Genomic DNA, 24,826 nt, shown 5'->3' with positions numbered 1-24,826 from the left:
AGGATGAGGTGGTTGGATGGCATCACCAATCATTGGACATGAGTTGAGCAAGCTCTGGAAGTTACTGATGGACAGGGAAGCCTGGCATACTGCAGTCCATGGAATCACAAAGAGTCAGACATGACTGAGTGACTGAAAGAACTGAACTGATAAGGAGAAAGAACATGAAGAAGAATAGATATCTATATCTATGTCAAGATTAGATATCTATATCTATACAAGATAGATAAGGGTTGTAATATAAGGGATGTAATATAAGGGATGCTAATGGTGACTGGTTCTGACTCTCAAGACTTCAGTCAACTGAAGGTCAACTGAAGCTTGGGGTGTGCCACAGCCCAAGACCCTTAATGAACATGCCTGGAAAGGTAACGTGTTAGACACTCACTCATGTCTGACTCTTTGCAACCCCATGGACCACCAGGCTCCTCTGTCCATGGGATTCTCCAGGCAAGAATACTGGAGTGGACTGCCACACCCTCCTCTGGGGATCTTCCCCACTTAGGGATTGAACCCAGGTCTTCTACTGTGGTCAGATTGTTTACCATCTGAGCCACCACAGAAGCCTGAACATGCCTGTACCCATAGATTAAAGCTTCCCCAAATTTGTGGTTTAGAGACATACTGCTCTGGAAAGCTCCATGGTGTTCTCCATAGCTCTGCTAGTAATACACTTTTCCTTCCCATGAACTTTGACTGGGTTGTATCTTCTGGCTCAACACCCACCAAGAGGTTAACTCACTTTCTGGTAACATTTTTCCATCCAGACTCCCAACCACCACTTGATACTAAATATACAGTCAGTTGTCTTGCTTCCAATACATCAAAATCACATTACTTTTCTGTGAGCAAAGCTAGCTAAGGGCCAGAAACAGTGGCCCTATTTTATCTTGTGAAATCAGTAGGTGTCAAGCAAACTCAGCTCTGTGGATCTTTTGTCCTCCAGCTCTGTGCCTCCTTTTCCAAAAAACACATGCAAGGCTTTGAGGTTTGATTTATGCCTCATTTCTGAAGGCTTTTCATACCTACATTAAACATGCAGATGACTCATCAGTGCCACTGCTACTTTCAGGTTAAAAATCCTCCAAGTTTTTTCTAACATACTTATTCCATGTGTTGTGTTTAAATCTTTGCCTAAATGTTGTCTATCTTGTGTCTCATTAGAATGTAGTTAATTACACCATTTTCCCCTGAATAATAGAGTACTCACCACATAGACGGCAGTGGCACCCCACTCCAGTACTCTTGCCTGGAAAATCCCATGGACGGAGGAGCCTGGTGGGCTGCAGTCCATAGGGTAGCTAAGAGTCGGACAGTACTGAGCGACTTCACTTTCACTTTTCACTTTCATGCGTTGGAGAAGGAAATGGCAACCCACTCCAGTGTCCTTGCCTGGAGAATCCCAGGGACGGGGGAGCCTAGTGGGCTGCCGTCTATGGGGTCGCACAGAGTCGGACACGACCTAAGTGACTTAGCAGCAGCACCACATAGAGCTCTTGCCAAAACTGGATTTGACAAGGTAGGGCACAGGTGGGCCTAGGTGAAAGTCCGGGAGCACGACTACAGTCTGGTGGAGCCGAGATTCCAGTTGAGGGCACTGGACGGAAACATCCAGCCTGAGAACAACCCGCCCACTTGAGGACCCAGGCCTAAGAGGCCACGCGTGAAAACAAGCAAAGGAAACGGACAAGATGCGCCTGCGTGCTGGAGGCTTCTTGACAGACAGGCCCCCAGCGCAGCCAATCCTCGAGCGGTGGGGCGGGGCCTCCATTGCGCTCCGCACACTCCCGGCACCTATTGGCCAGACTGCCTCAGTCACAACACGGATTGGTCGCTTGTGCCTAATAGGGTACAGGCCGGCTGCTGGCCCTTCACTTCGCCTCAGCGCTGGAGGACTGGACATCACTGAGCTACTAGCGCTCCCCAGGACAGGGTGGGCAGCATGACAGGACAGCGGGGAGACTGATGGGAATGTGCCCTGTGCAACCCTCGTAAACCCTTAGCCTGATGGCTTCAAATTCCAGGGTAGGAGGCCCCAAAACCCGTCAGCTTTGAGAAACCTGGGTCCTAACCTGAAGGGGGCTTGCGTCTCGTCAGCCACAAGGACTACAAGTCCCTTAACCCACAGAAACATTGAATCCCCTAATGCTGCGACCCTCAAATTCCTAGAGTAACCCCAGTTCCCCTCAGCCTGAGGCACCCTAAAAATAGCCCCCGCAGAGAGACAAAATTTCCTTAACCTCGGAGACACTGAATACCTCAGCCTGGGAGCTCTTAAAACTTTTCCTCCTCAAGACCCTAACTATCCTGCCTGTCGGAGACCTAAATCCCCTTAGTAAGAAACCCCGATTTCCTCAGCCTCAAAGATCCCAAGTTCTCTCACCCTGCGCATTCTACATCAGCAAAAAGATCCCCGGTCCCCTCTGTCTGAGGACCCCAGTTCCTTCTGCCTGTGGGACCCAGATCTCCTCAAGTCAAGCAACTTGTCCCTTAGACGTAGAACCCACGTTATGCCCATATTTTTCTGAGTCCCCAGGAGGAGATCCTCAAAACTCTTCTTGGAGAAATATTTCCTCTCCTGCACTGGAACAGAGCCTTGATTTCAGCCTGACCCCAGTCCAGCAGTTAGGGGCTTCCAGGTCTCCTCAGGACTCACTGTCACCCACAGACATGTCCCTCCCAGGGCCTTTCTTCAGAGGGGCTGAACTGTAGGGGAACCAAAGAAACCAAATCTAATTGACATTAGGCTAGTCTGTCGTAGCTAGTCAGGATCCATCCATCCCACCAATACTCTTACCCCAACTTTCCCCTCACCATCCTGCCCTGGACACTCCACCCAAGGAAGACAGACCAGGCTCTGGACAGTGGTCTGGGCTATCTCAGCACCTTTCTTCCACAGGCACCTTGGCTTTGAGGCAGTCCCATGGCCATGAGGCCAAACAGGTCTCCAGAGGAGAGCACTGAGGGAGATGCTGGGAGAACAGAGTGGAAGCCCACGGTGAGAGGCAGAGGCAGCAAAGTCCACCTCTAAGCCAGCTCTATACGAAGGACACAGCACTGGTCCCTGAAGGACCACAGCCTGCTTGCCTGGGCAGCTGAGTAAACTTCTCTGTGAATGTAACAGGGTGGGAATGCCTGGTCCTGTCTTAGATGGTGGGGTGGAGTGGGACAAAACAGGACATTAGCATTGTCAACTGCTTTGTGTCCAGGGAGAATTAGGAAAATGCTCAGTGTTTGTTCAGTTAACCAGAACACAGGCAGGAAGGAAAGTCTGCATGCCTGTCTCACAGAGACCATCCAGTAGCTTCAGGCTGCTGCTGCTGCTGCTGCTAAGTCGCTTCCCACTCTGTGCGACCCCATAGACGGCAGCTCACCAGGCTCCCCCGTCCCTGGGATTCTGCAGGCAAGAACACTGGAGTGGGTTGCCATTTCCTTCTCCAACGCATGAAAGTGAAAAGTGAAAGTGAAGTCACTCAGTCGTGTCCAACTCTTAGTGACCCCATGGACTGCAGCCTACCAGGCTCCTCCGTCCATGGGATTTTCCAGGCAAGAGTACTGGAGTGGGGTGCCATTGCTTTATCCGAGCTTCAGGCTACTCCCTGCACAAAAGGTGGAGAGAAGGCCCAGCTCTAAGGTCTGACTTAGATTAGTAAATCACTGATGAAATCTATTATTTTCCTTAGGCCAAAGATGCTTTCAAAGACATCTCCATATACTTCTCCAAGGAAGAATGGGAAGAGATGGGAGAATGGGAAAAAATCCAATATAGGAATGTGAAAAGGAACTATGAAGCACTGATTACTATAGGTAACAGGAAGTGCTGGGTGCCTGTGAGCCTGGGAAACATGAAACAGGTCTTCATCCTCAGTGTTTACTTGGCCCTCTCTTAGGTGGCTTCATCTGCTCACAGTTCCCTTTTGTGTGGAGACTAACCTGGAGGAAATTTTTATTGTTTTCTATCAAATGGAGGTTGATCCTGCAGTGCAGAGCTCACCTCTTGCCTTGTTCTAGATTCTCCCAGCCCATCTTATTGATTTCCCTGACTTTGTGACACTTTCCATTGCTTCTGTGCTTTGTTCCCCCTGGTAGAACAAACATTTTGTTTTTTTCCAGGTTTCAGAGCCACTCGACCAGCTTTCATGCATCACCGCAGGCAGGTCATCAAACCCCAGGTAGATGACACTGAGGATTCTGATGAAGAATGGACACCGAGGCAGCAAGGTGAGGGGCCAGGAGGATTTGGAGGTGTCTTCCTGAAACCAGCCTGGGCTTAGGTCTCAACTACTTCTCAGCCATTAGCAAAGAAAACATAATTTTCAGCATTCCAAAGTGGTTGTGGCTGAATATTGAAATCAGCCTGAATGAAGATGAATGTATAGGTTTTCCAGTGTAATTCTCAAAAGTTTTATGTTTAAAATTTATCATTCTTTTTAAAAAGAATTATTTTTGCTAAACATTCTTAATGAAAGGCAATTAAAGAAACCTTAGACTATAAATTCACCAAAGAGATTTAATACTAATCTCATAATAATTAGGTTATTGGATTAAATCTCTTAGAAGAGGAAATGATTAACATATTATGTCAAGATACATTATTTATGTATGTATATAAAACAACACCACATGATCTTATTACCCTAAGGTTAAACTAATTCTTTGTTTTAATTCTGGGAAAGGATTTGGGAGAACTATTTATTCTCCCTGATCTTTCCCATATTTCACTGACCAGAGACAGCATCAGGTAAATAAAATGAAGTACACTCTTTATACAATAGAAGTGAGCAGCTCACTTCCTCTTCTGCTGCTCAAACAGTTTAGAAGAGTTAATCTGCCTAGACTGGAGAAAACAATTTAGATAGTTCTCTGATTCTCCATCTATGGATTTCTGTTCTCCCAGATTTTTAAAAATTAATTTTGTAGTTTTGGCTGCACTGGGTCTTCGTGGCTGTGCACGGGCTTTCTCTGGTTGCGGTGAGTGGCTTCTCATTGCAGAGCACGTGCAGGCTCAGTAGTTTGTGACACACAGGCTTAGTTGCCCAGCAGAAAGTGGAATCTTCCTGGACCAGCCATCGAACCTGTGCCCTCTGCACTGGCAGGCAGATTCTCATCCACCATGCCACCATGGAAGTCCTTCTACTCCCTTAAGTTATTAAAACTAGTATAAGAGACATGGAAACCAAACATTTGGTTGTCTGCAAAGGTTTTCACATGAAGAGAGATTCTTCGTAGGGAATACATATGCCATGGTTCACCATACCTCTGCACATCTTTATTTACCTTCTTAACAATTTCTGAGTGTATGGTACACTGTTGCTAACTATGTACACATTAGAGTTAGTGGCTATAGTGTTAATCGCTCAGTCATGTCGGACTCTGCATACCCACGGACTGTAGCCACCAGGATCCTCTGTCCATGGAATTCTCCAGGCAAGAGTCCTGGAGTGGGTTGCCATTTCCTGCTCCAGGTTATCTTCCCAACCCAGGGATCGAACCTGTGTCTGTTGCATCTCCTGCATTGCAGACAGAATTTTTACTGCTGAGCCACCGGGGATATATATACACACTGCTGCTGCTACTGCTAAGTCGCTTCAGTCGTGTCCGACTCTGTGCGACCCCATAGACGGCAGCCCACAGGCTCCCCCGTCCCTGGGATTCTCCAAGCAAGAACACTGGAGTGGGTTGCCATTTCCTTCTCCAATGCATGAAAGTGAAAAGTGAAAGTGAAGTCGCTCAGTCGTGTCCGACTCTAGCGACCCCATGGACTGCAGCCTACCAGGCTCCTCGGTCCATGGGATTTTCCAGGCAAGAGTTACTGGAGTGGGGTGCCATTGCCTTCTCCCGTATATACACACTGCTGTACAACAAATCTGTAGAAATGTTCCATCTTGCGTGATTGAAGCCCTAACCCACTGAGCAACAATTCTCCAATCCTTCATCCTCATAGCCCTTGGCAACCACAATTGTATTTTCTGTTTCCATGGATTTGATTGATTTAGATACTTCATAGAAGTGGAATCAGGCAATACTTGTCTTTTTTTATTGGTTCATTTCACTTAGTATAATATCATCAAGGCCCATCCATAATGTAGCATATGACAGAATTCTTGTTTAAGGCTTAAAAACATCCCATGTGTGCATGTGGATATAACAGACATAAGATATATCTTATATATAATCTTTATCTGTTTATCCACCAATGAACATTTAGATTGCTTATACATCTTGCCAACTGGGAATAATGCAGCAATGGCCATACCTGTGCACACTATTTATTCAATATCTCACTTTCAATTTTTTATGGAAATATACCCTTGAGTTGGATTTCTAGATCATACAGCAGTTCTAATTTTCTGTGGAAACTCCATACTGTTTTCTATAAAGCTTGCAACATTTTACATTGCCAACAATATTGTATAAGGGTTCCAATTTCTCCATATCCTTATCAAACTTGCTACTGTCTTCTTATTCATATTGCCCATCACAGAAGGTATGAGATAATTTCCATTGTGGTTTTAATTTGTATTTCCCTATTGATTAGTAATATTGAACATCTTTTCATATGTTTGTTGGCCATTTGTGTATCTTCTTTGGAGAAATGTCTATTCAATTCCTTCTCTCACTGTGTTAGTCAGCTCAGACTGCCATAACAAAACAGACTGCATGCCTTAAACCACAGAAATTTGTTTTCTTACAATGTTGGAGCATGGATGTTTGATATCAGGGTGCCATTATGGTCAATCAGGTTCTCTTCCTGGCTTATAGGTAGCCTTCGTATTGGTATATGCTTATTAACCCCTTATCAGATACATATTTTACAAATATTTTCTACCATTCTGTAAGTGGCCTTTTCACTCTGTTCACTGTGCCCTTTGCTGCACAGAGGTTTTAAGATTAATGTAGTCTCATTTGTCTATTTCTACTTTGTTACTAATACTTGTGCACTTGGTACCACATCTAAGAAATCATTGCTGATTCAATGTCATGAAGCTTCACCCTTGTTTTCTTCTAAGAGTCTTATCAAATCTTGCATTTAGGTCTTTAATCCATTCTGAGTTGATTTTACTTCATGATATAAGATGTTCATTATTTTGCACATGGATATTTTGTTTCCCCAGCACCATACATTACAGGGATTAAACTTTCCCCATTATCTTGACACCCTTGATGAAGATCATTAGACCATGTATCCAAGAGTTTATTTCTGGCTGTCTATTTTGTTCCATTGATTGACATATCTGTCTTTATGCCAGCCGACTTCCTCAGTGGCTCAGCAGCTGAAGAATCTGCCTTCAATGCAGGAGACACAGGAGATGTGGGTTCAATCCATGGATTAAGAAGATCCCCTGGAGAAGGAAATGGCAACCCCCTCCAGTATTCTTGCCTGAGAAATCCCCTGGACAGAGGAGCCTGGTGGGCTATCATCCAAAAGGTCACAAAGAGTCAAGAAGACTGAGGGACTAAGCACACATTTATGCCAAAACTATACTCTTTTGGTTACTGTACCTTTGTAATATGTTCTGAAATCAGAGGCCTCCAGCTTTGCTGTTCTTTCTAAGATTGTTTTGCCTATTTGGGGTGCTCTGAGATTCCGTGTTAACTGTAGGATGGATTTTCTATATCTGAAAAAACTTCCATTGGGATTTTAATAGGAATTGCATTAAATCTTTAAATTGCTTTGAGTAGTATGAACAACTTAATAATATTAAGCCTCTAAATCCATAAACATGAGACAGCTATCTATTTACTATGTCAGATTCCTTTCAGCAATACGTTGTAGTTTTCAATGTATAAGTCTTTCATCTCCTTAAGTTTACTCCTAATTACTTCATTCTTTTCGATGCTATTATAAATAAGATTATTTGTCAAGTGGCTAAGACTCCACACTCCCAATGCAGAGAACTTGGGTTCAGGCCCTGGTCAGGGAACTAGATCCCAAATGCCACAACAAAGACCTGGCACAAACAAATAAATAAAAATAATTTTTTTTTCACTCTAGACTATAGCTTTAAAAAAATAAAAAATAAATAGGATTGTTTTCTTATTTTCCTTTTTTAAATGGTCATTGTTCATGCAAGGAAAGGTATTTGAATGTTGATTTTGTACTGTGCAACACTCTGTGCAGGTTTTTTTGTGTGTGTGGAATTTTAAATATTTTTCTGCACATAAAATCATGCCCCCTGTGAACAGACATAATTTTACTTCTTTCTTTCCAAGTGGAAGCCTTTTGTTTCCTTTTCTAATCTAATGCCCTGGCTAGGACTTCTAATATTATGGTGAATAGAAATGTTGAGAATGGGCATCCTTGCCTTTTTTTCTGGATCTTAGAAATTTTCAGCTTTTCACTGATGACTATGATGTTAGAGGTAGACTTTTCATATATGACCTTTATTATATTGCAATCACTTCCTTCTGTTTCTACATTGTTGAGTATTTTTGTCATGAAAGGCTAGTAAACTTATTAGATACTTATGAACATCAGATGAGGCACAGATGAGGTTTCATGTTTTTTTTTAATTGTAAGAAAATTATGTAATGCTCCCAGTGGAAGCATAGGAGTTGATGATACAGAAATTTTCCATTCCTCCTTTGGTAATCATTGTCTTTGTCACTCTCTGGCTCAGAATTATGTGTCCTTAATTAGAATGCCCAGAGTTTGGAAACATTTATCAACAAAAACACTGATTCTCATTTTTTAGGTAAACCTTTTTCAATGGCCTTCAGAGTGGAGCCCAGTAAACACCAGAAGGTGAGTATTTCCCAAATCCTGTTACCAAAATATCCTCCTCATGGATCCAGTCACAGATGAGAATAGGAGAAAACACAGAGATCCTGGAGACTCCTGCCTTCCTGTCCTGAATCTTTAGCACAATGTCTGATATCATCATCATCTCTATACTTAGTAAGAACAGCAACAATAGTAGGCAGTTCTATTGTTACATTATTTTCACAATATTTCAGACTTTAAAGCATTTTATGTGAATAAACTTACTTAAAACAATCCTACAGTACCTATAAGTAGGTATATAGCTATCACCATTATAGATCCAAAAAATGAGGTAAAATACATTTGATTATATGCCTGAGATCACAGTATCACTGGTAGTGCAATCTAATCCAAAGCACATTCTCTAAACCCCTTACAAACTGATTAAAACTTCCATAGTTCTATGAAACTTATTCATACATCTTTATATCATTCATCTGAGAGATGTTTTCAACCTCACTTCATCCTGCTGTGCTAGGGAGGGATATGCTACGGCATCTGACTAAGGGAAGCTTAAGGATATGTTGGGCAGTTTGTAGAGTGGGTGGTCAAAGATGAAGAAGCTTAAGGACATGCTGGGCAGATTTTAAGAGAGGACGGTCCAGGATGAAGAAGCTTAAGGACATGTTGGGCACTTTGTAGAGTGGACAGTGAAAGATGAAGAAGCTGAAGGACATGTTGAGCAGTCTGTAGAGTGGACTGTCCAAGATGAAGAAGCTTAAGAACATGTTGGGCAGTGTGTAGAGAGGACGGTCCAGGATGAAGAAGGCGACAGGATCCCTACCTCAGAGCCTCCCATGCCAATAAGAGGAAGCAACTCACAGCCCTGACAAGCCTCAGGTTTATGACTGAAAAGCAACAAATAAGAAAATGACTGAAGGACTTCACATAGGTTACCTGCTTTTGAGTAGAAACTCATCATCTGGGCATCATTTCAAATGCTCATTCTTGTAGGAGGAAGTAACAACTCCTTCCTCTGAGCTCTGATTAGGCAACTCTCCTGTTTGGAATCATTTGTTTAGCCTGCCCCTGTGTTATGAGCTTTGAGAGCCTAGCCCATACCTATTAATTCTCAGAAGTCCAGACCCAGCTCAAAGCCCCTGAGAGCCCCCTGAATGTTTTTTGAATGAGTGACTGCACATTTAAACATTCATCTAGGAGTAGGAAGGTCAAAGAATGCTGAAGAGGGTATCTGTAAGCTAGACTTCAAATATAGAGGGAGTTAGGGGATAAATTGATGGCAGGGGTGTACGCTCACATTCATACTGTATTAAATAGCTCACACAATGATTTGTTGAATGTTATTAAATTTCATGTCCACTATAACATTAAGAATTAGTATGTATACCAATTTATGGATCAGGAAACTGAGGAGAACCAGCTAGTCATATGGCCTTGTTCAAGGAGAATTGATGAGACCAACTATTTTAATTCCAAATATTGCCTCTAAGAGGACATGGCAACCTGCAACTTTCAGCTCATTTTCTTTATTGTCTAAATGTGTTTCTGCCAATCGTCTTTTCTCTTATCAATCTCACTGGTTTGTCACCTTATTTCCCAGATGTGTTTTATCCCCTCTGTAATTTTCCACACTTCCTCATCTATCAAAAGTCCACTAATTAATAGAAAACCCCCCGGATTTCTCTACGAGCCCTACCTCTTCTTTCTCTGACCTCCAGCTAGTCTCCCTGCCTTGCTCTCAATTTTGTGCAGAAAGCTGAAGGGAAAGAACCTTAAGATATGAATTCTAGCTTTGATTCACTACCCACTTAGGTCCTTGTTTTACACTCCAGTGTTCGTGTCCGCCCCATCCATCAGGTATTTCCAAGAACTGTCAAAGTATTAACTAAAGTCATGCATGTGAAAACACTTCATAAAGTCCTAAAGAACTAAAGAAATGAATGTTGTCTTTTACTCACATGGAAGGGAATGCCCAAGGCACCATTAAGTAAGGAATCTAGTTTGAAGGAATTGCTGGGAGCAGCAAAATTGCTGAAGACAAGTGGCTCCAAGCAGGCTCAGAAACCGGTGCCCCCTCCCAGAAAAGCAAGGGCCCCAGAACAGCAACCCAGACAAAAAGTCGGTAAGAGAAAATTTGGGGAGTTCCTCTAATTAGTTCCTCTCATCACTATAGAAAAACTAATAAGTATGGCCTAGGTGTGTGGCATGGACTTTGGGTAGGCATGGGTTTAAGCTGGACTGATCTGAAACATGAAGTTAGCACTGGGGCCTTGGGAAAATCTTATACATTTTCTGAGGTCTGAATGCTCATCTATAAAGTGAAGATAAGGATACATAACTCATACAGTGCTTGAAAGCCTTACAAAAATGCAGAAGTCTGACACCTACAAGTAGTTCAATAAATCGAGCTGTGATAATAGGGACCGCATTTTATTAGTGTTTATGCCCAGACCTCTGCTCAATGCCTTATGTGTCACGTGCCCTCAATGTATGTTTTCTGAGTACATGTGTCAGTGAACTATTTTCTAAGTAAGAAGGTTGAGAAGTTAAACCTACTAACGGGAAGTACAGGAAGCTAACACTGAACTGGGCATTTGTGGTCAGTGAGGAGACTCAGTCTCCTGAACCAGTAGTTAAAGGGAGAAGAAACAAAGCATAGAGAAGGGACTTCCTGGTGGTTAAGTGGTTAAGACTCCCTGCTTCCACTGCAGGAGGTGTGGGTTCCATTCCTGGTCAGGGAACTAAGATCCCACAAGACATGTAGCATGGCCAATAAATAATGTAAAATTAAAACATAAAAATACAAAAGTAAAAGCTTGAAAAATAAATGTAATAAAATGTTAATAAAGTGTATAGATGGACAGGTAGGAGATCTCATACTTTCTGATAAAACAGGGACTAACTCTCCAGACCCCACCAGCCTTGTTTAGCTTCTGTTCTCCATCTTAGAACACAGAAGAAAGGAGACTGGAGTTAAGAGGTACAGTCTACGAGAAAGAAAGGGCCTTGTGTACCAAGAGGTCAGCGAGCCCCAGGATGACAACTACCTCTGTGAGTGACCCCGCTGGCCCACTCATGGAGAAGGGGCTATGAGGCCCTGGTCCAATAACCTCACCTCACCATTTGGTCCCCCAATTATCCCCTTCCTCTATGACTTGGGGTGCAGGATCAAGGCCATGTGCCGTGAGTGCCCCAGTTCTTTCTGAAGGTATTTACGACCAGCAACATCACTGTACCTCCCCTCATCCCTGTTGCTCTCACCTCCAGATTGTGAGGAGTGTCAGAACTTCTTCATCGACAGCTGTGCTGCCCACGGGCCCCCAACCTTTGTAAAGGACTGTGCAGCGGAAAGGGGGCATGCCAACCGCTCAGCCTTCACTCTGCCCCCTGGGTTAAGTATCAGACTGTCGGGCATCCCTGAGGCTGGGCTTGGAGTGTGGAACGAGGCATCCGATCTGCCACTGGGCCTGCACTTTGGCCCCTACGAGGGCCAGATTACAGATGACGAAGAGGCCGCCCACAGAGGATACTCCTGGCTGGTGAGAAACACCCCTATTTCCCTGTCCTCTGGCCTCTAATCACTTGTGGGTGGTGAGGGTGGGGGGTACTTCATGTCTACATGGGAGGACACCAGTGGTGATGACACAGTCGGCAATGACACAGTCAGCCCTGTGTACTGTGTGCACCGGGCATGAACACAGGCCTTCCATCCAAAGGTCAGAGGAGAGGTGGCAACACCGTGGTACACACACCGCACTTCCATGTAAAGGTCAGAGGAGAGGTGGGAACACCGTGGTACACACACCGCACTTCCATGTAAAGGTCAGAGGAGAGGTGGGAACACCGTGGTACACACACGCAGGACTTCCATCCACAGGTCAGAGGAGAGGTGGGAGACAGTGGTACAGGCACACAGATGTGACTCCTCCCTTGTGGAGCCCTTTCCTACTTGGAATGATTAAGAAGCTTACCATGTGGTCTGACTGGCAGTTGAATCTATGCAGGCCGAAGAGCACCAATGACAGCAGAGGAAAATAGTTCTTCTATTACTTCCTACCAAAAAAATAAAAGAGAGAAGAAAGCTTGAAACTCTTTTTCTGACACTCAGATCACCAAAGGGAGAAACTGCTATGAGTATGTGGATGGAAAGGACATGTCTTTGGCCAACTGGATGAGGTGCGTGCAGTGAGTCTGCAGTGTATAGATGTCGCTCCTCCCTCAAGCCCACACCCCTTTCCTTCTCAACCTGGCTACCTCAACAGCTTTCACATCTTCTTACCTCTTTTCCATTCATATCATGCTCTTTCATTTCAAAAGACATCAGAAAAAAATAAAAATATAGCATGTGACATCAAAATACAAGTCTACATGCTGAACAAAACTGTGGTACATGAAAACAACTTTAGGAGTCTAGATTCACCAGGGACACTTTCAGTTCAGTTCAGTTCAGTCGCTCAGTCTTGTCTGACCCTTTGTGACCTCATTGCAGCACGCCAGGCTTCCCTGTCCATCACCAACTCCCGGAGTTCACCCAAACTCATGTCCATCCAGTCAGTGATGCCATCCAGCCATCTCATCCTCTGTCATCCCCTTCTCCTCCTGCCTCCAATCCCTCCCAGAATCAGACTCTTTTCCAATGAATCAAATCTTCACATGAGGTGGCCAAAGTATTGGATTTTCAGCTTCAGCATCAGTCCTTCCAATGAACACCCAGGACTAATCTCCTTTAGAATGGACTAGTTGGATCTTCTTGCAGTCCAAGGGACTCTCAAGAGTCTTCTCCAACACCACAGTTCAAAAGCACCAATTCTTTGGCACTCAGCTTTCTTCACAGTCCAACTCTCACATCCATACATGACCATGGAAAAATCATAGCCTTGACTAGACAGACCTTTGTTGGCAAAATAATGTCTCTGCTTTTGAATATGCTATCTAGTTGGTCATAACTTTCCTTCCAAGGAGTAAGCGTCTTTTAATTTCATGGCTGCAATCACCATCTGCAGTGATTTTGGAGCCCAAAAACATAAACTCTGACACTGTTTCCACTGTTTCCCGATCTATTTCCCATGAAGTGATGGGACCAGATGCCATGATCTTCATTTTCTGAATGTTCAGCTTTAAGCCAACTTTTTCACTCTCGTCTTTCACTTTCATCAAGAGGCTCTTTAGTTCCTCTTCACTTTCTGCCATAAGGGTGGTGTCATCTGCATATCTGAGGTTATTCATATTTCTCCCAGCACACTTGATTCCAGCTTGTGCTTCTTCCAGCCCAGCGTTTCTCATGGTGTACTCTGCATAGAAGTTAAATAAGCAGGGTGACAACACACAGCCTTGACATACTCCTTTTCCTATTTGGAACCATTCTGTTGTTCCATGTCCAGTTCTAACTGTTGCTTCCTGACCTGCATAGAAGTTTCTCAAGAGGTCAGGTGGTCTGGTATTCCCATCTCTTTCAGAATTTTCCACAGTTTATTGTGATCCACACAGTCAAAGGCTTTGGCATAGTCAATAAAGCAGAAATAGATGTTTTTCTGGAACTCTCATCATTTTTCCATGATCCAGCAGATATTGCCAATTTGATCTCTGGTTCCTCTGCCCTTTCTAAAACCAGTTTGAACATCTGGAAGTTCATGGTTCACATATTGCTGAAGCCTGGCTTGGAGAATTTTGAGCATTACTTTACTAGCATGTGAGATGAGTGCAATTGTGCAGTTGTTTGAGCATTCTTTGACATTGCCTTTCTTTGGGATTGGAATGAAAACTGACCTTTTCCAGTCCTGGGGCCACTGCTGAGTTTTCCAAATTTGCTGGCATATTGAATGCAGTACTTCACAGCATCATCTTCCAGGATTTGAATAGCTCAACTGGAATTCCATCACCTCTACTAGCTTTGTTCATAGTGATGCTTTCTAAGGCCTACTTGACTTCGCATTCCAGGATGTCTGGCTATAGGTGAGTGATCACACCATCGTGATTATCTGGGTCGTGAAGATCTTTTTTGTACAGTTCTTCTGTGTATTCTTGCCACCTCTTCTTGATATCTTCTGCTTCTGTTAGGTCCATACCATTTCTGTCTTTTATCGAGCCCATCTTTGCATGAAATGTTCCCTTGGTATCTCTAATTTTCTTGAAGAGATCTCTAGTCTTTCCCATTCTGTTGTTTTCCTCTATGTCTTTGCATTGATCACTGAGGAAGGTTTTCTTATCTCTCCTTGCTATTCTTTGGAACTCTGCATTCAGATGCTTATATCTTTCCTTTTCTCTTTTGCTTTTTGCTTCTCTTCTCTTCACAGCTATTTGTAAGGCCTCCCCAGACAGCCATATTGCTTTTTTGCATTTCTTTTCCATGGGGATGGTCTTGATCCCTGTCTCCTGTACAATGTCATGACCCTCCATCCATAGTTCATCAGGCATTCTATCTATCTGATATAGGCCCTTAAATCTATTTCTAACTTCCACTATAATCATAAGGAATTTGATTTAGGTCATACTTGAATGGTCTAATGGTTTTCCCTTCTTTATTCAATTTAAGTCTGAATTTGGCAATAAGTAGTTCATGATCTGAGCCACAGTCTGCTCCTGGTCTTGTTTTTGCTGACTGTATAGAGCTTCTCCATATTTGACTGCAAAGAATATAATCAATCTGATTTCAGTGTTGGCCATCCGGTGATGTCCATGTGTAGAGTCTTCTCTTGTGTTGTTGGAAGAGGGTGTTTGCTATGACCAATGCACTCTCTTGGAAAAACTTTATTAGCCTTTGCCCTACTTCATTCCTTATTCCAAGGCCAAATTTGCCTGTTACTCCAGGTGTTTCTTGACTTACTACTTTTGCATTCCAGTCCCCTATAATGAAAAGGACATCTTTTTGGGGTGTTAGTTCTAAAAGGTCTTGTAGGTCTTCATAGAACCGTTCAACTTCAGCTTCTTCAACATTACTGGTTGGGGCATAGACTTGGATTACTGTGATATTGAATGGTTTGCCTTGGAAACGAACAGAGATCATTCTGGTTTGGGGGATTTATTTAATTTTTTTTTTTTTTTTTTTTTGAGATTGCATCCAAGTACTGTATTTTGGACTCTTTTGTTGACCATGATGGCTACTCCATTTCTTCTAAGGGATTCCTGCCCGCAGTAGTAGATATAATGGTCATCTGAGTTAAATTCACCCATTCCAGTCCATTTTAGTTCGCTGATTCCTAGAATATTGACGTTCACTCTTGCCATCTCCTGTTTGACCACTTCCCATTTGCCTTGATTCATGGACCTAACAATCCAGGTTCCTATGCAATATTGCTCTTTACAACATTGGACCTTGCTTCTATCACCAGTCACATCCACAACTGGGTATTGTTTTTGCTTTGGCTCCATCCCTTCATTCTTTGTGGAGTTATTTCTCCACTGATCTCCAGTAGCCTATTGGGTACCTACTGATCTGGGGAGTTCCTCTTTGAGTATCCTATCATTTTTCCTTTTCATACTGTTCATGGGGTTCTCAAGGCAAGAATACTGAAGTGTTTTGCCATTCCCTTCTCCAGTGGACCACATTCTGTCAGACCTCTCCACCATGACCCACCCATCTTGGGTGGCCCCACAACAGCATGGCTTAGTTTGATTGAGTTAGACGAGGCTGTGACCCATGTGATTAGATTGACTCGATTTCTGTGATTATGGTTTATGTGTCTGCCCTCTGATGCCTCTTGCAGCACCTACAGTCTTACCTGGGTTTCTTTTACCTTGGACATGGGGTATCTCCTCACAGCCGCCCCTCCTGACCTTGTACGTGGAGTAGCTCCTCTTGGCTCTCTGTGCTCGCGCAGCCACCTCTCCTTGGACATCGGGATACTTTAACTGACTTAACTGACACTTACCAAGCATTTTGTGTTCCAGTTTAGACAGTGAACTTCATTACTGAAGCAGGTCACCCAACCCATGTTTTGGAGAACAACTGCAGACAGACATTAACCAATTGATTTTAGGAACAGTAACCTTAATTTCCTATTTTTGAGTAACTGCACAGCACCAGGATAACCTAACATGGGAGGCCTTGAGTCCATGTGCTCAACAACCTCCCCAGGCTCCATTTCAGTGAGAAGTGGGCCCTGAGGCCTGGGAAGGAATGGGGGCCAGGATGTCCATGAGCAGGGCCATTCTCTGAGGGCCCCTCCTTTCATCAGGGCAGGCAGAAAGTGAATAAACTATCACTGTTATGGGTCTCAAGCTATGTCAGAGCACTCTCCAAGTTTTCATGAGAGGGGGTGGGCAAGCAAATATGGCCCTGGATAAACGTGGGGAGATTGGAGGAAAGCCTTGGGAGAAAAGGCAGGCTGGGGTGAGTGCTGAGGGCTGCATGCTAGCAGAGGAGCACCAAGTCCTGTGGAATGAAAGAGAACTTAATTCAGAGTTTAGAGGAGCTGGAGGTCACCAGCCTCATGGACAGTCCAGGTGGAGATGAGTCTGGAACTGGGCTCTATAAAATGGCTAATTAGGTAAGGAGAGAAAAGCATTCCAGCCAGGAAGAGGACCAGAAACAGGATCTGGAAATAGGAATTCACACGGCCTGGTCGAAGGTGTGAACAGAAGGTCCCCATGAGGGGCGATGGGAGCCATGGCAGCCTCAGAGCCTGAAGGCAAGGAGCTGGGCATGGCCCGACAGAGGAGGGGACTCATCACCTGAGGTTTCTTTCCCTTTCTGGCCTTGACCCCAGGTATGTGAACTGTGCCCGGGACGACGACGAGCAGAACCTGGTGGCCTTGCAGTATCAAGGGCAGATCTTCTACCGAACCTGCCAGGTGGTCAGGCCGGGCTGTGAGCTGCTGATCTGGTATGGGGACGAGTATGGCTGGGACCTCAGCATCAAGCGGGACAGCAGGGGGAAGAACAAGCTCACGGCCGGGAGAGGTGAGCGCCACCCCTCTTCCAACGCCCCACCCCATCCTGGGGAGCCTCTCTGGTCCGATTCCAAAGCAGAGTACAATCCAGTCCAAAGTCAGTCATGTCATCATTAAAATGCCTCAGAATTTGATTCATTTCATATGACTATTAGGGAAAAAATGTATATTAAAAATGTTAGTTCTAATTTTCAATATTTCATGCAGAAAAATATGTAACATCACCTTCTGCTGAAAGGCTTAGAAGCAAAAAGCAAGTTTTCTAGCACCTACCAGCTCTCTCACCTTTACCTGTTTCTTCCTCATTTCCTCCACATTTCTAAGCGACACATGTACAGCGATTTGCATTCTGTTACTGTATCAGTTTGTTGTCATGTGAGTTTATACTCTGTGCCAGACAGGGCTCCACCCACTGAAAGAGACAGAACCACTGCCCTGGGGCAGCATGGACTTCATACCAGATGGGGGCTGGTGCTCTGAGGAAAACCAGTGGAGGGAAAGTGCCTCCAATCAGCGTGAGCAGAGGGTGGGGTGTGCTGCAGGATGGTGGGCAGGGTCTCTGCAGAGATAACACCTGTGGGAAAGGATTCCAGGCAGGGGAGCAGCCAGTGCCGCAGCCCCAGGGCCAGGAAAAGAGGCCATGCCAGTGGTGGCAGGAGGAAGCACAGAGGGAGAGGAAGGAGGCTGGATGGGACGCAGAAGCCTCAGGGCCTGTGTCCGGGTGCACGCCCCATGGGTCTTCCTGGGTAACACAGAACAACCGTGTGGCTTTCAGCTGCAAGTGGCATGTTCTCTGTGCTAAGACAATGCTTTCGTTCACTTTTGGGAAGAGATAGCAGTGGGGATTCCGCTCATAGGTCAGTTCACTGCCAGACATGAGGGGAGAGTGGGCTGGATAAAGATGCTCGGGAGTGAGGGTGTGAGGAGTCTAGCTGGAGATGTATTTTTAAACAGGACTTCCTAGTGCATGTTAAATGCAGTAAGACTGAATGAAATAAATGAGCTATGAATACTGGTGAGGCTTGAGAAAGGACATGCCTTTATTTTATGATTTATGGAAAACTGAAAGAGGAGCAATTTATGAACCAATTGGGCCAGCAGGAGCCAGAGACCTGTAGTCAGTAGGACCTGGGCCTCTTGGTCTCCTGCAGTCTGAAACCCACTTCCTGCAGAGATTGACACAAAGGCTTCTCTTTGAACAAGGAGCCATAAATTCAGCTTTACTCAAACCTGCTCTAACCACCCCCTGTGCTGCCTCCCACATGCAGAGAGCTCCAGGCCAGGTGCCCTTAACTTAATAGACCCTTTCCCCTCACAGGGAGCCGATCAGGAAGATTCCACCTAAGTCATCAAGTCTTCTCTCTCAGTAGAGTAAAATACCTGTGGCAACTGTGACATGACTTTTCAGATACTTACACGCAGGGAAAGGTCCCTGTAGATCCACCTCTATCAGGAGAGACACTGCCTCTGATGCTGCTGGAAGGTCCCTAGTCTGGGTGATATGTAGAAAAGGCCCTTGACACAAGCTTCCTGGATTTCTGTAGACATAGAGAATAAGAATGGAATGGAGACGTGGACTGTAAAGACACACTTGATGGGAGACAAATCGTGCACCATCAACACCTAGATGATCAGTGGGGCGGCCTTACCGTGGCAAACCCGCTACCTGACCAAAAGCTTCCTCTTTCAGCAGAACCGAAGCCCAAGAGCCACCCATGTGCCTCCTGCTCTCTGGCCTTCTCCAGTCAGAAATTCCTCAGCCAACACGTCCAATGCAATCACCCTTCTCAGACCCTCCTGAGACCATCTGCAAGAGACCACCTCCAACCAGAGGATCCCTGCCCAGGCAGTCAAAATCAGCAGCAGCGATATTCCAATCCACACAGCCCAAGTGACAAACCTGAGGGTTGCAAGGCCAAGGACAGGCTCCAACCTTTGCTGAAAAGCAAGGCTGAAGAGGATTTCAAGGGCCTCCTCCTACTCACCCAGAAGACAAATGGGGGCTTCTGGGGTACATAAGAGAATCACAGAAGAGCCCAGCACAAGCCAGAGACTGAATCCAGAGGACACAGGCAAATTATTTATGGGGGCAGGGGTCTCAGGGATTATAGAAGTCAAGTATGGAGAGTGTGGGCAAAGCTCCAAGGTTTAGTCAAGTCTCATCACACACGAGAGAACACACAGGGCAGAAGCCCTATGTTTGCAGGGAGTGTGGGTGAAGCTTCAGTCAGAAGTCCCTCCTCGTCATGCACCAGAGGACACACACAGGGGAGAAGCCCTATGTTTGCAGGGAGTGTGGGCAAGGCTTCAGTCAGAAGTCCCATCTCATCAGACACCAGAGGACACGCACAGGGGAGAAGCTCTATGTTTGCAGGGTGTGTGGGTGAAGCTTCAGTCAGAAGTCAAGTCTCATCAGACACCAGAGGACACACACAGGGGAGAAGCCCTATGTTTGCGGGGAGTGTGGGCGAAGCTTCAGTCAGAAGTCCCTCCTAATCATGCACCAGAGGACACAGAGGGGTGAAGCCCTATGTTTGCAGGGAGTGTGGGCGAAGCTTCAGTGATAAATCTCATCACACACCAGAGGACACACACAGGGGAGCAGCCCTATGTTTGCAGAGAGTGTGAGTCATGACAAACAAACCACATCTTAGCACAGGAGGATTACTGCAGCCACCCCATGCCTCAGCTCTAAGGGGGCCTCAGAGGAGGTCTGTGACCCATTACAGTCCCCAAGTGTATGAGGAGAGACTTCCCAGGTGGTCCAGTGGCCAAGAATCCATTGCAGAGACCCATGCTCACTACCTGATTGGGGAACTAGCTCCCACATGCTGCAACTAAGACACAGCGCAGCCGAAAAAATAAATACATAAATAAATATTTTAAGGAAAGAGTGTGATAAGCACAGAATTACTTGATTAAATAGACCTTTTTGACAGTTTCACTTTATGACACTTTCATGATAGGAGAGGAGGTAGATAAAGAGCAGAGGGTTTCTTAGGTGTTCTGGAGATGTTCATGCCAATTGCCTTCATGGTTTTTTGTACTCCTCTTCTGATAATTTTTGTCTCCAAAGAAATCTGAAGCCCAGACTACGTACTTATACCCCCCTTATTACTGAGTGCAGTGGGGTCCAGTGGTAGCTGAACCCCTGGGAAGGCATAATTCTGGAGCCAGCTCAGTTAGGCATTGGACAGTCAGTTCCTGGGTTCAGGGAGAGGAATCTAGGGTTTGAGACAGAATCACCAGGGAAGAGAATTCCCCGGCCTCCTGGGAAGTGTGGCCTCTCCTCCTTATGGACCTCAACTCTCCTTTGGTGTCTCCTGGTTGCCCTCTGGATTCCTCTGACTTCTGTAGCCTCAAAGTGAAGGCCTCAGGCACGTGAGTGTGGGCATGTGTGTGTGCCTGGCTCAGCCTGGGCCATCTGGTCTTTGCCACTCCCTCAGGGTCATCACAGCACCTGGACTCCAGATTTGACCACAGGGATCCAGTTCTCAGCCCTGCACTCAGCGGCTGTGTGACCTGGGGCAAGATGCTCAACCTCTCTGTGTCTCTATTCTCGTCTGTGATACACAGTAGAGGCAGCAGCATTTTAGTCTGATGCATAAGCACAGGCGGAATCTGGCAGAGGCTGATGAGAATGCAAGCCCCGCTTTTGCTGTTCTTTGTGCTTTTTTCTTTAATCTCTTTTTATCTTTTAACTGAAGGATAATTGCTTTACAGAATTTTGTTTCCTGTGTGTCCTTCAGCCCCCACACCTTCCAGGTCTTCAGAGTTAGACAGGGAAGGGGCCGTTTAGGCACTCGACTGCCCTGATGGGGAGTGTGAGGTCAGGGGTGCTAAGGGAGGGCGACCTCCCTTCCCACCACTTCCGTTCCTGCTGAGCTGGGCAGCCCCAGAGCCCCTCCACAGACAGGCAATGCTGACAGTCATCCACCCTGCTGAAAAAAGAGCCTGGAGCCACACGTTCAGAAAATCCCTGTCTGGCCCCATCCCACCACCCACACAGAGGGTCCTCGAAGCCCATACTGTGGCTTCTCTAATGCACAGCCTCGTATCTGTCCCCACATGCTCTGGTCAATGCTGCCTCGACCTTGAAATTCTTAACTACAGAAAAGCTCATCCTTACACTTACCTTTTTTATGAGTGAAGTCTGATGGGCCACGGAGTGTGCTGTGAGCAGAGCAGATACACACAGCACGGGTCCCGGGGTGACCAGGCAGCACGTGGGGACAAGATAGACACAAAGGCCTCCCCTGGTGAGTGAAGTTGGGGACCGCACCAGGAAGCCACGCTTGCTTAGACCCAGAACTGAGCTCCGACACAGAGTGGAGCCAATGGTGTTCTCAAGAGTCGACCACACCCTCCCCTCTGTGAATAACCTCTGCCCTGTCCTGATCCTTCTAGAAGGGGTTCAGGAGGCTGAAGTCCACCTGGTCACCAGAAGACACCAAGGGGAAAGTGGGCCACAGGGCGGTGCAAACTCCAGGGCTGGGGGCAATGGCCCTCAGTTCCCTCCCTGTGCCAGGCTTCCGAAGCGTCTCTACATGAACCGTGTCAGTAATAACCACCCACTGTTATTTTCTCTTTTCTTTCATACTTTTTTAAAGAACGTGTTTGTCTGTGGTTTGGTTTCCCTACAGGAAGGGAAGCCACGTAAACTCCCCATCTTCTGTGGCTTGAGGCAGGGGCCACAGGAGGGAGAGTTAGGGGTGGTGCAGGCAGATGGGCATCAACTGAAAAATGGTGGGGACCCAGAAACTTGCAGGGGCTTCTCACCTGCACCTCCCACCAGGGCTGGGCCTGGAATCCCCTGGAAGCCTGACCAATTCAAAGCTTCTCCCTCCCCTCCCCTCCGCTCCCCTCTCCTGCCCCAAAAAGCTGGCTCCTGGGCCAGCCCACAACACCCCCAAGCCCCCCATCAACCACAGCCCTGCACAGGCCCTCCCTCACAGAAGTGGGACGACCTGCACGGTGGCAGGGATGGTATCTGACCCCAGACCTGAGGGTCTCAGCTGACCTTGAGCAAGGGGGCTAGTGCTTTACACAGCCTCCCAGCCCAGGGAGCTGCCAGCAGCCACAAGCCACAATCTGAAGCGGAGCTGGGGGATGGGGAGTGGGGATGTGAGCTGTCTGAGGTCCCATCCTGTCCCCACGACGGTGGCCAGGCCTCACCTGACACCGTGACTGCCCTGCACGGGCACATAGGAGTGCAGCAGTCGCGGGGACAGGACAGCCAGCTGCCTCTGCCTCATGCTCCACCCTGACCGCAGCGGCCCCACAGCCGTACCAGCCCCGCCTGCATGTGGCTCTGCTTGGCTGCCAGGGCTCTGGACCCTGGGTGGGTCGGTGAGGGCAGAGCTCCAGAGGCCAAGCCTGTCTTCAGCCATCAGACCTACCCTGGTCGCCAGACTCATGAGCCCAGCCAGTATCTGAAACCAAGATGCCTTTGGGAGAATGACGCCACAGACGCTGACCTCAGAGCTCAGACTCCTGAAAACTTACTAAACAGATTATTTTGTCTTTTTTTAAAGTGGGATGTTGGCAGAAAATGGGAAGGGGAATGACTTCCTTGGTGGTGCTGTGGTTAAGAATCCACCTGCCAATGCAGGAGACACGGGTTCAATCCCTGATCTGGGAAGACCCCACGTGCCATGGAGCAACTAAGCCCATGCACAGCTACTGCAGCCCAAGTGCCCAGGGCCTGTGCTTCCAACCAGAACAGCCACCACAGTGAGAAGTTACGCACAGAAACGAGAGAGCAGCCCCCATGCCCTACAACCAGAGAAAAGCCCGCACGGCAGCGAAGACCCAGCACAGCCAAAAGTAAACAAATAATCTTTTTTTAAGTAGGAGGTTGCAGCATTCCCTGCTGGTCCAGAGGCTAAGACTCTGAGCTCCCAACACAGTGGGGCCAGGTTCAATCCCTGGTCAGGGCACTAGATCCCACATGCCACAGCTAAGACCCAGCACAGCCAATTAAATGAATATTCAAAGGCAGGAGGCTGTTCATCTGTCACCATAGAAAACTGCAACATTTTAGGGAAAGAAAAAAAAACAAAGATCTTATTTTGCAAGTTCTCGTGGTTGATTGCAAAAATTTTCTCATAACATGCAGCTGTTTAAAAAAAAATTAGAAAATACAGAAACTAAAACCCACCCATAAATGTGTAGGGAACACCAATTACTGAAGCATCTGGCCACCACATGTGGTAACACACGTGTGTGTTTTTCTTCTACAAAAGCTTTCAGCCTCCACCTACCTTCCCACCGGCCTCTGCTCTGCTCACCAAGAAGACTGCGCTTTGGCCTTGTGATTGGGGGGGGGGGGGGGGATTCTGTTGAGCTCAGGGAGGCGGGGGAGCAGGACTGTGAAGTTGGGGGCATTGTCTGGTCTGCAGTGAGGAGACAAGCGTGAGTGCTCCGCCTCTAGGTCCAGTAACTCCAGGGGCCTCAGGGTAGCCGCCTGAGAAGAAGCCTCTCAAACACCTTCCCTGCATTCTCTAAGTAACAGCATGTCCCACGTCTCAGGGTTCGGCTGTGGGTTAAATCCTCTCTTTTTGGAAAGAAAGGTGTTTCCACAGAGAACCTGCCTGGATCTCAGCCTCAGTTGGTCCTCTTGTTGGAAACAAAAAGTGTTTCATAGAAACCTGCCTGTATCTCGGCCTAGTTGGTTCTCTTTTTGGACGTGAAAACTGTTTCCACAGAGAATCTGCCCAGACCTCGGCCTCGGTTTGTTCTCTTGTTGGAAACGAAACGTGTTTCCACAGAGAACCTGCCCAGATCTTGACCTCAGTTGTTTCTCTTGCTCGACATGGTAAGTGTTTTCACAGAGAATTTGCCTGGATCTCGGCTTCAGTTGGTACAGATTTAACAAGCAGTACGTTCAGGGCTCAGGGAAGTTTGTCCTGAAGCTTCCTGGGATTAGGGTTACAGCGCCTCCTCACCTCCACCCCTTCCACGGTCACAGAGCCTTCTCTTCCAGAGGAAGGTGTTTGGCAACATCAGCCACACATACTGAAGAAGAGAAAGGCCATGGCAGGCAGGGCTGGGTGTTCTTGGGAGAGCAGAGGGGCCTTGGACACTCCATGCTGGACCCCTGCCCCACCGGCTTCTCCTCCTTCTCGCTGGGCATGCAGCTTTCACCTCCTGGGTGCCTGCCAGCGAGGGGCTCCCAAGACACCAAGCTGGGGTTGGCGATGGGTGAGCTGG

The 24,826-nt window shown here is 46.5% G+C and overlaps 1 protein-coding gene across 1 annotated transcript; it reads left to right on the top strand.

Annotated features, from left to right (window-relative positions):
* Positions 1-2,929: 2,929 nt before the first annotated feature.
* LOC123465617 (histone-lysine N-methyltransferase PRDM9-like) lies at positions 2,930-20,195 on the top strand. The gene is given in 12 exon segments (XM_045165183.1): positions 2,930-2,998; positions 3,684-3,807; positions 4,114-4,221; positions 8,697-8,746; positions 10,691-10,847; positions 11,675-11,776; positions 11,993-12,264; positions 12,834-12,901; positions 17,431-17,624; positions 19,308-19,563; positions 19,565-19,741; positions 19,905-20,195. Coding segments are annotated over 12 exon segments (1,851 nt in total). The 3' UTR covers positions 20,179-20,195.
* Positions 20,196-24,826: the final 4,631 nt, after the last annotated feature.

Source organism: Bubalus bubalis, chromosome 3 (assembly GCF_019923935.1).
Source record: "Bubalus bubalis isolate 160015118507 breed Murrah chromosome 3, NDDB_SH_1, whole genome shotgun sequence".
NCBI classification, from domain to species: domain Eukaryota; kingdom Metazoa; phylum Chordata; class Mammalia; order Artiodactyla; family Bovidae; genus Bubalus; species Bubalus bubalis.
This window is presented reverse-complemented; position numbering and strand designations above follow the sequence as displayed.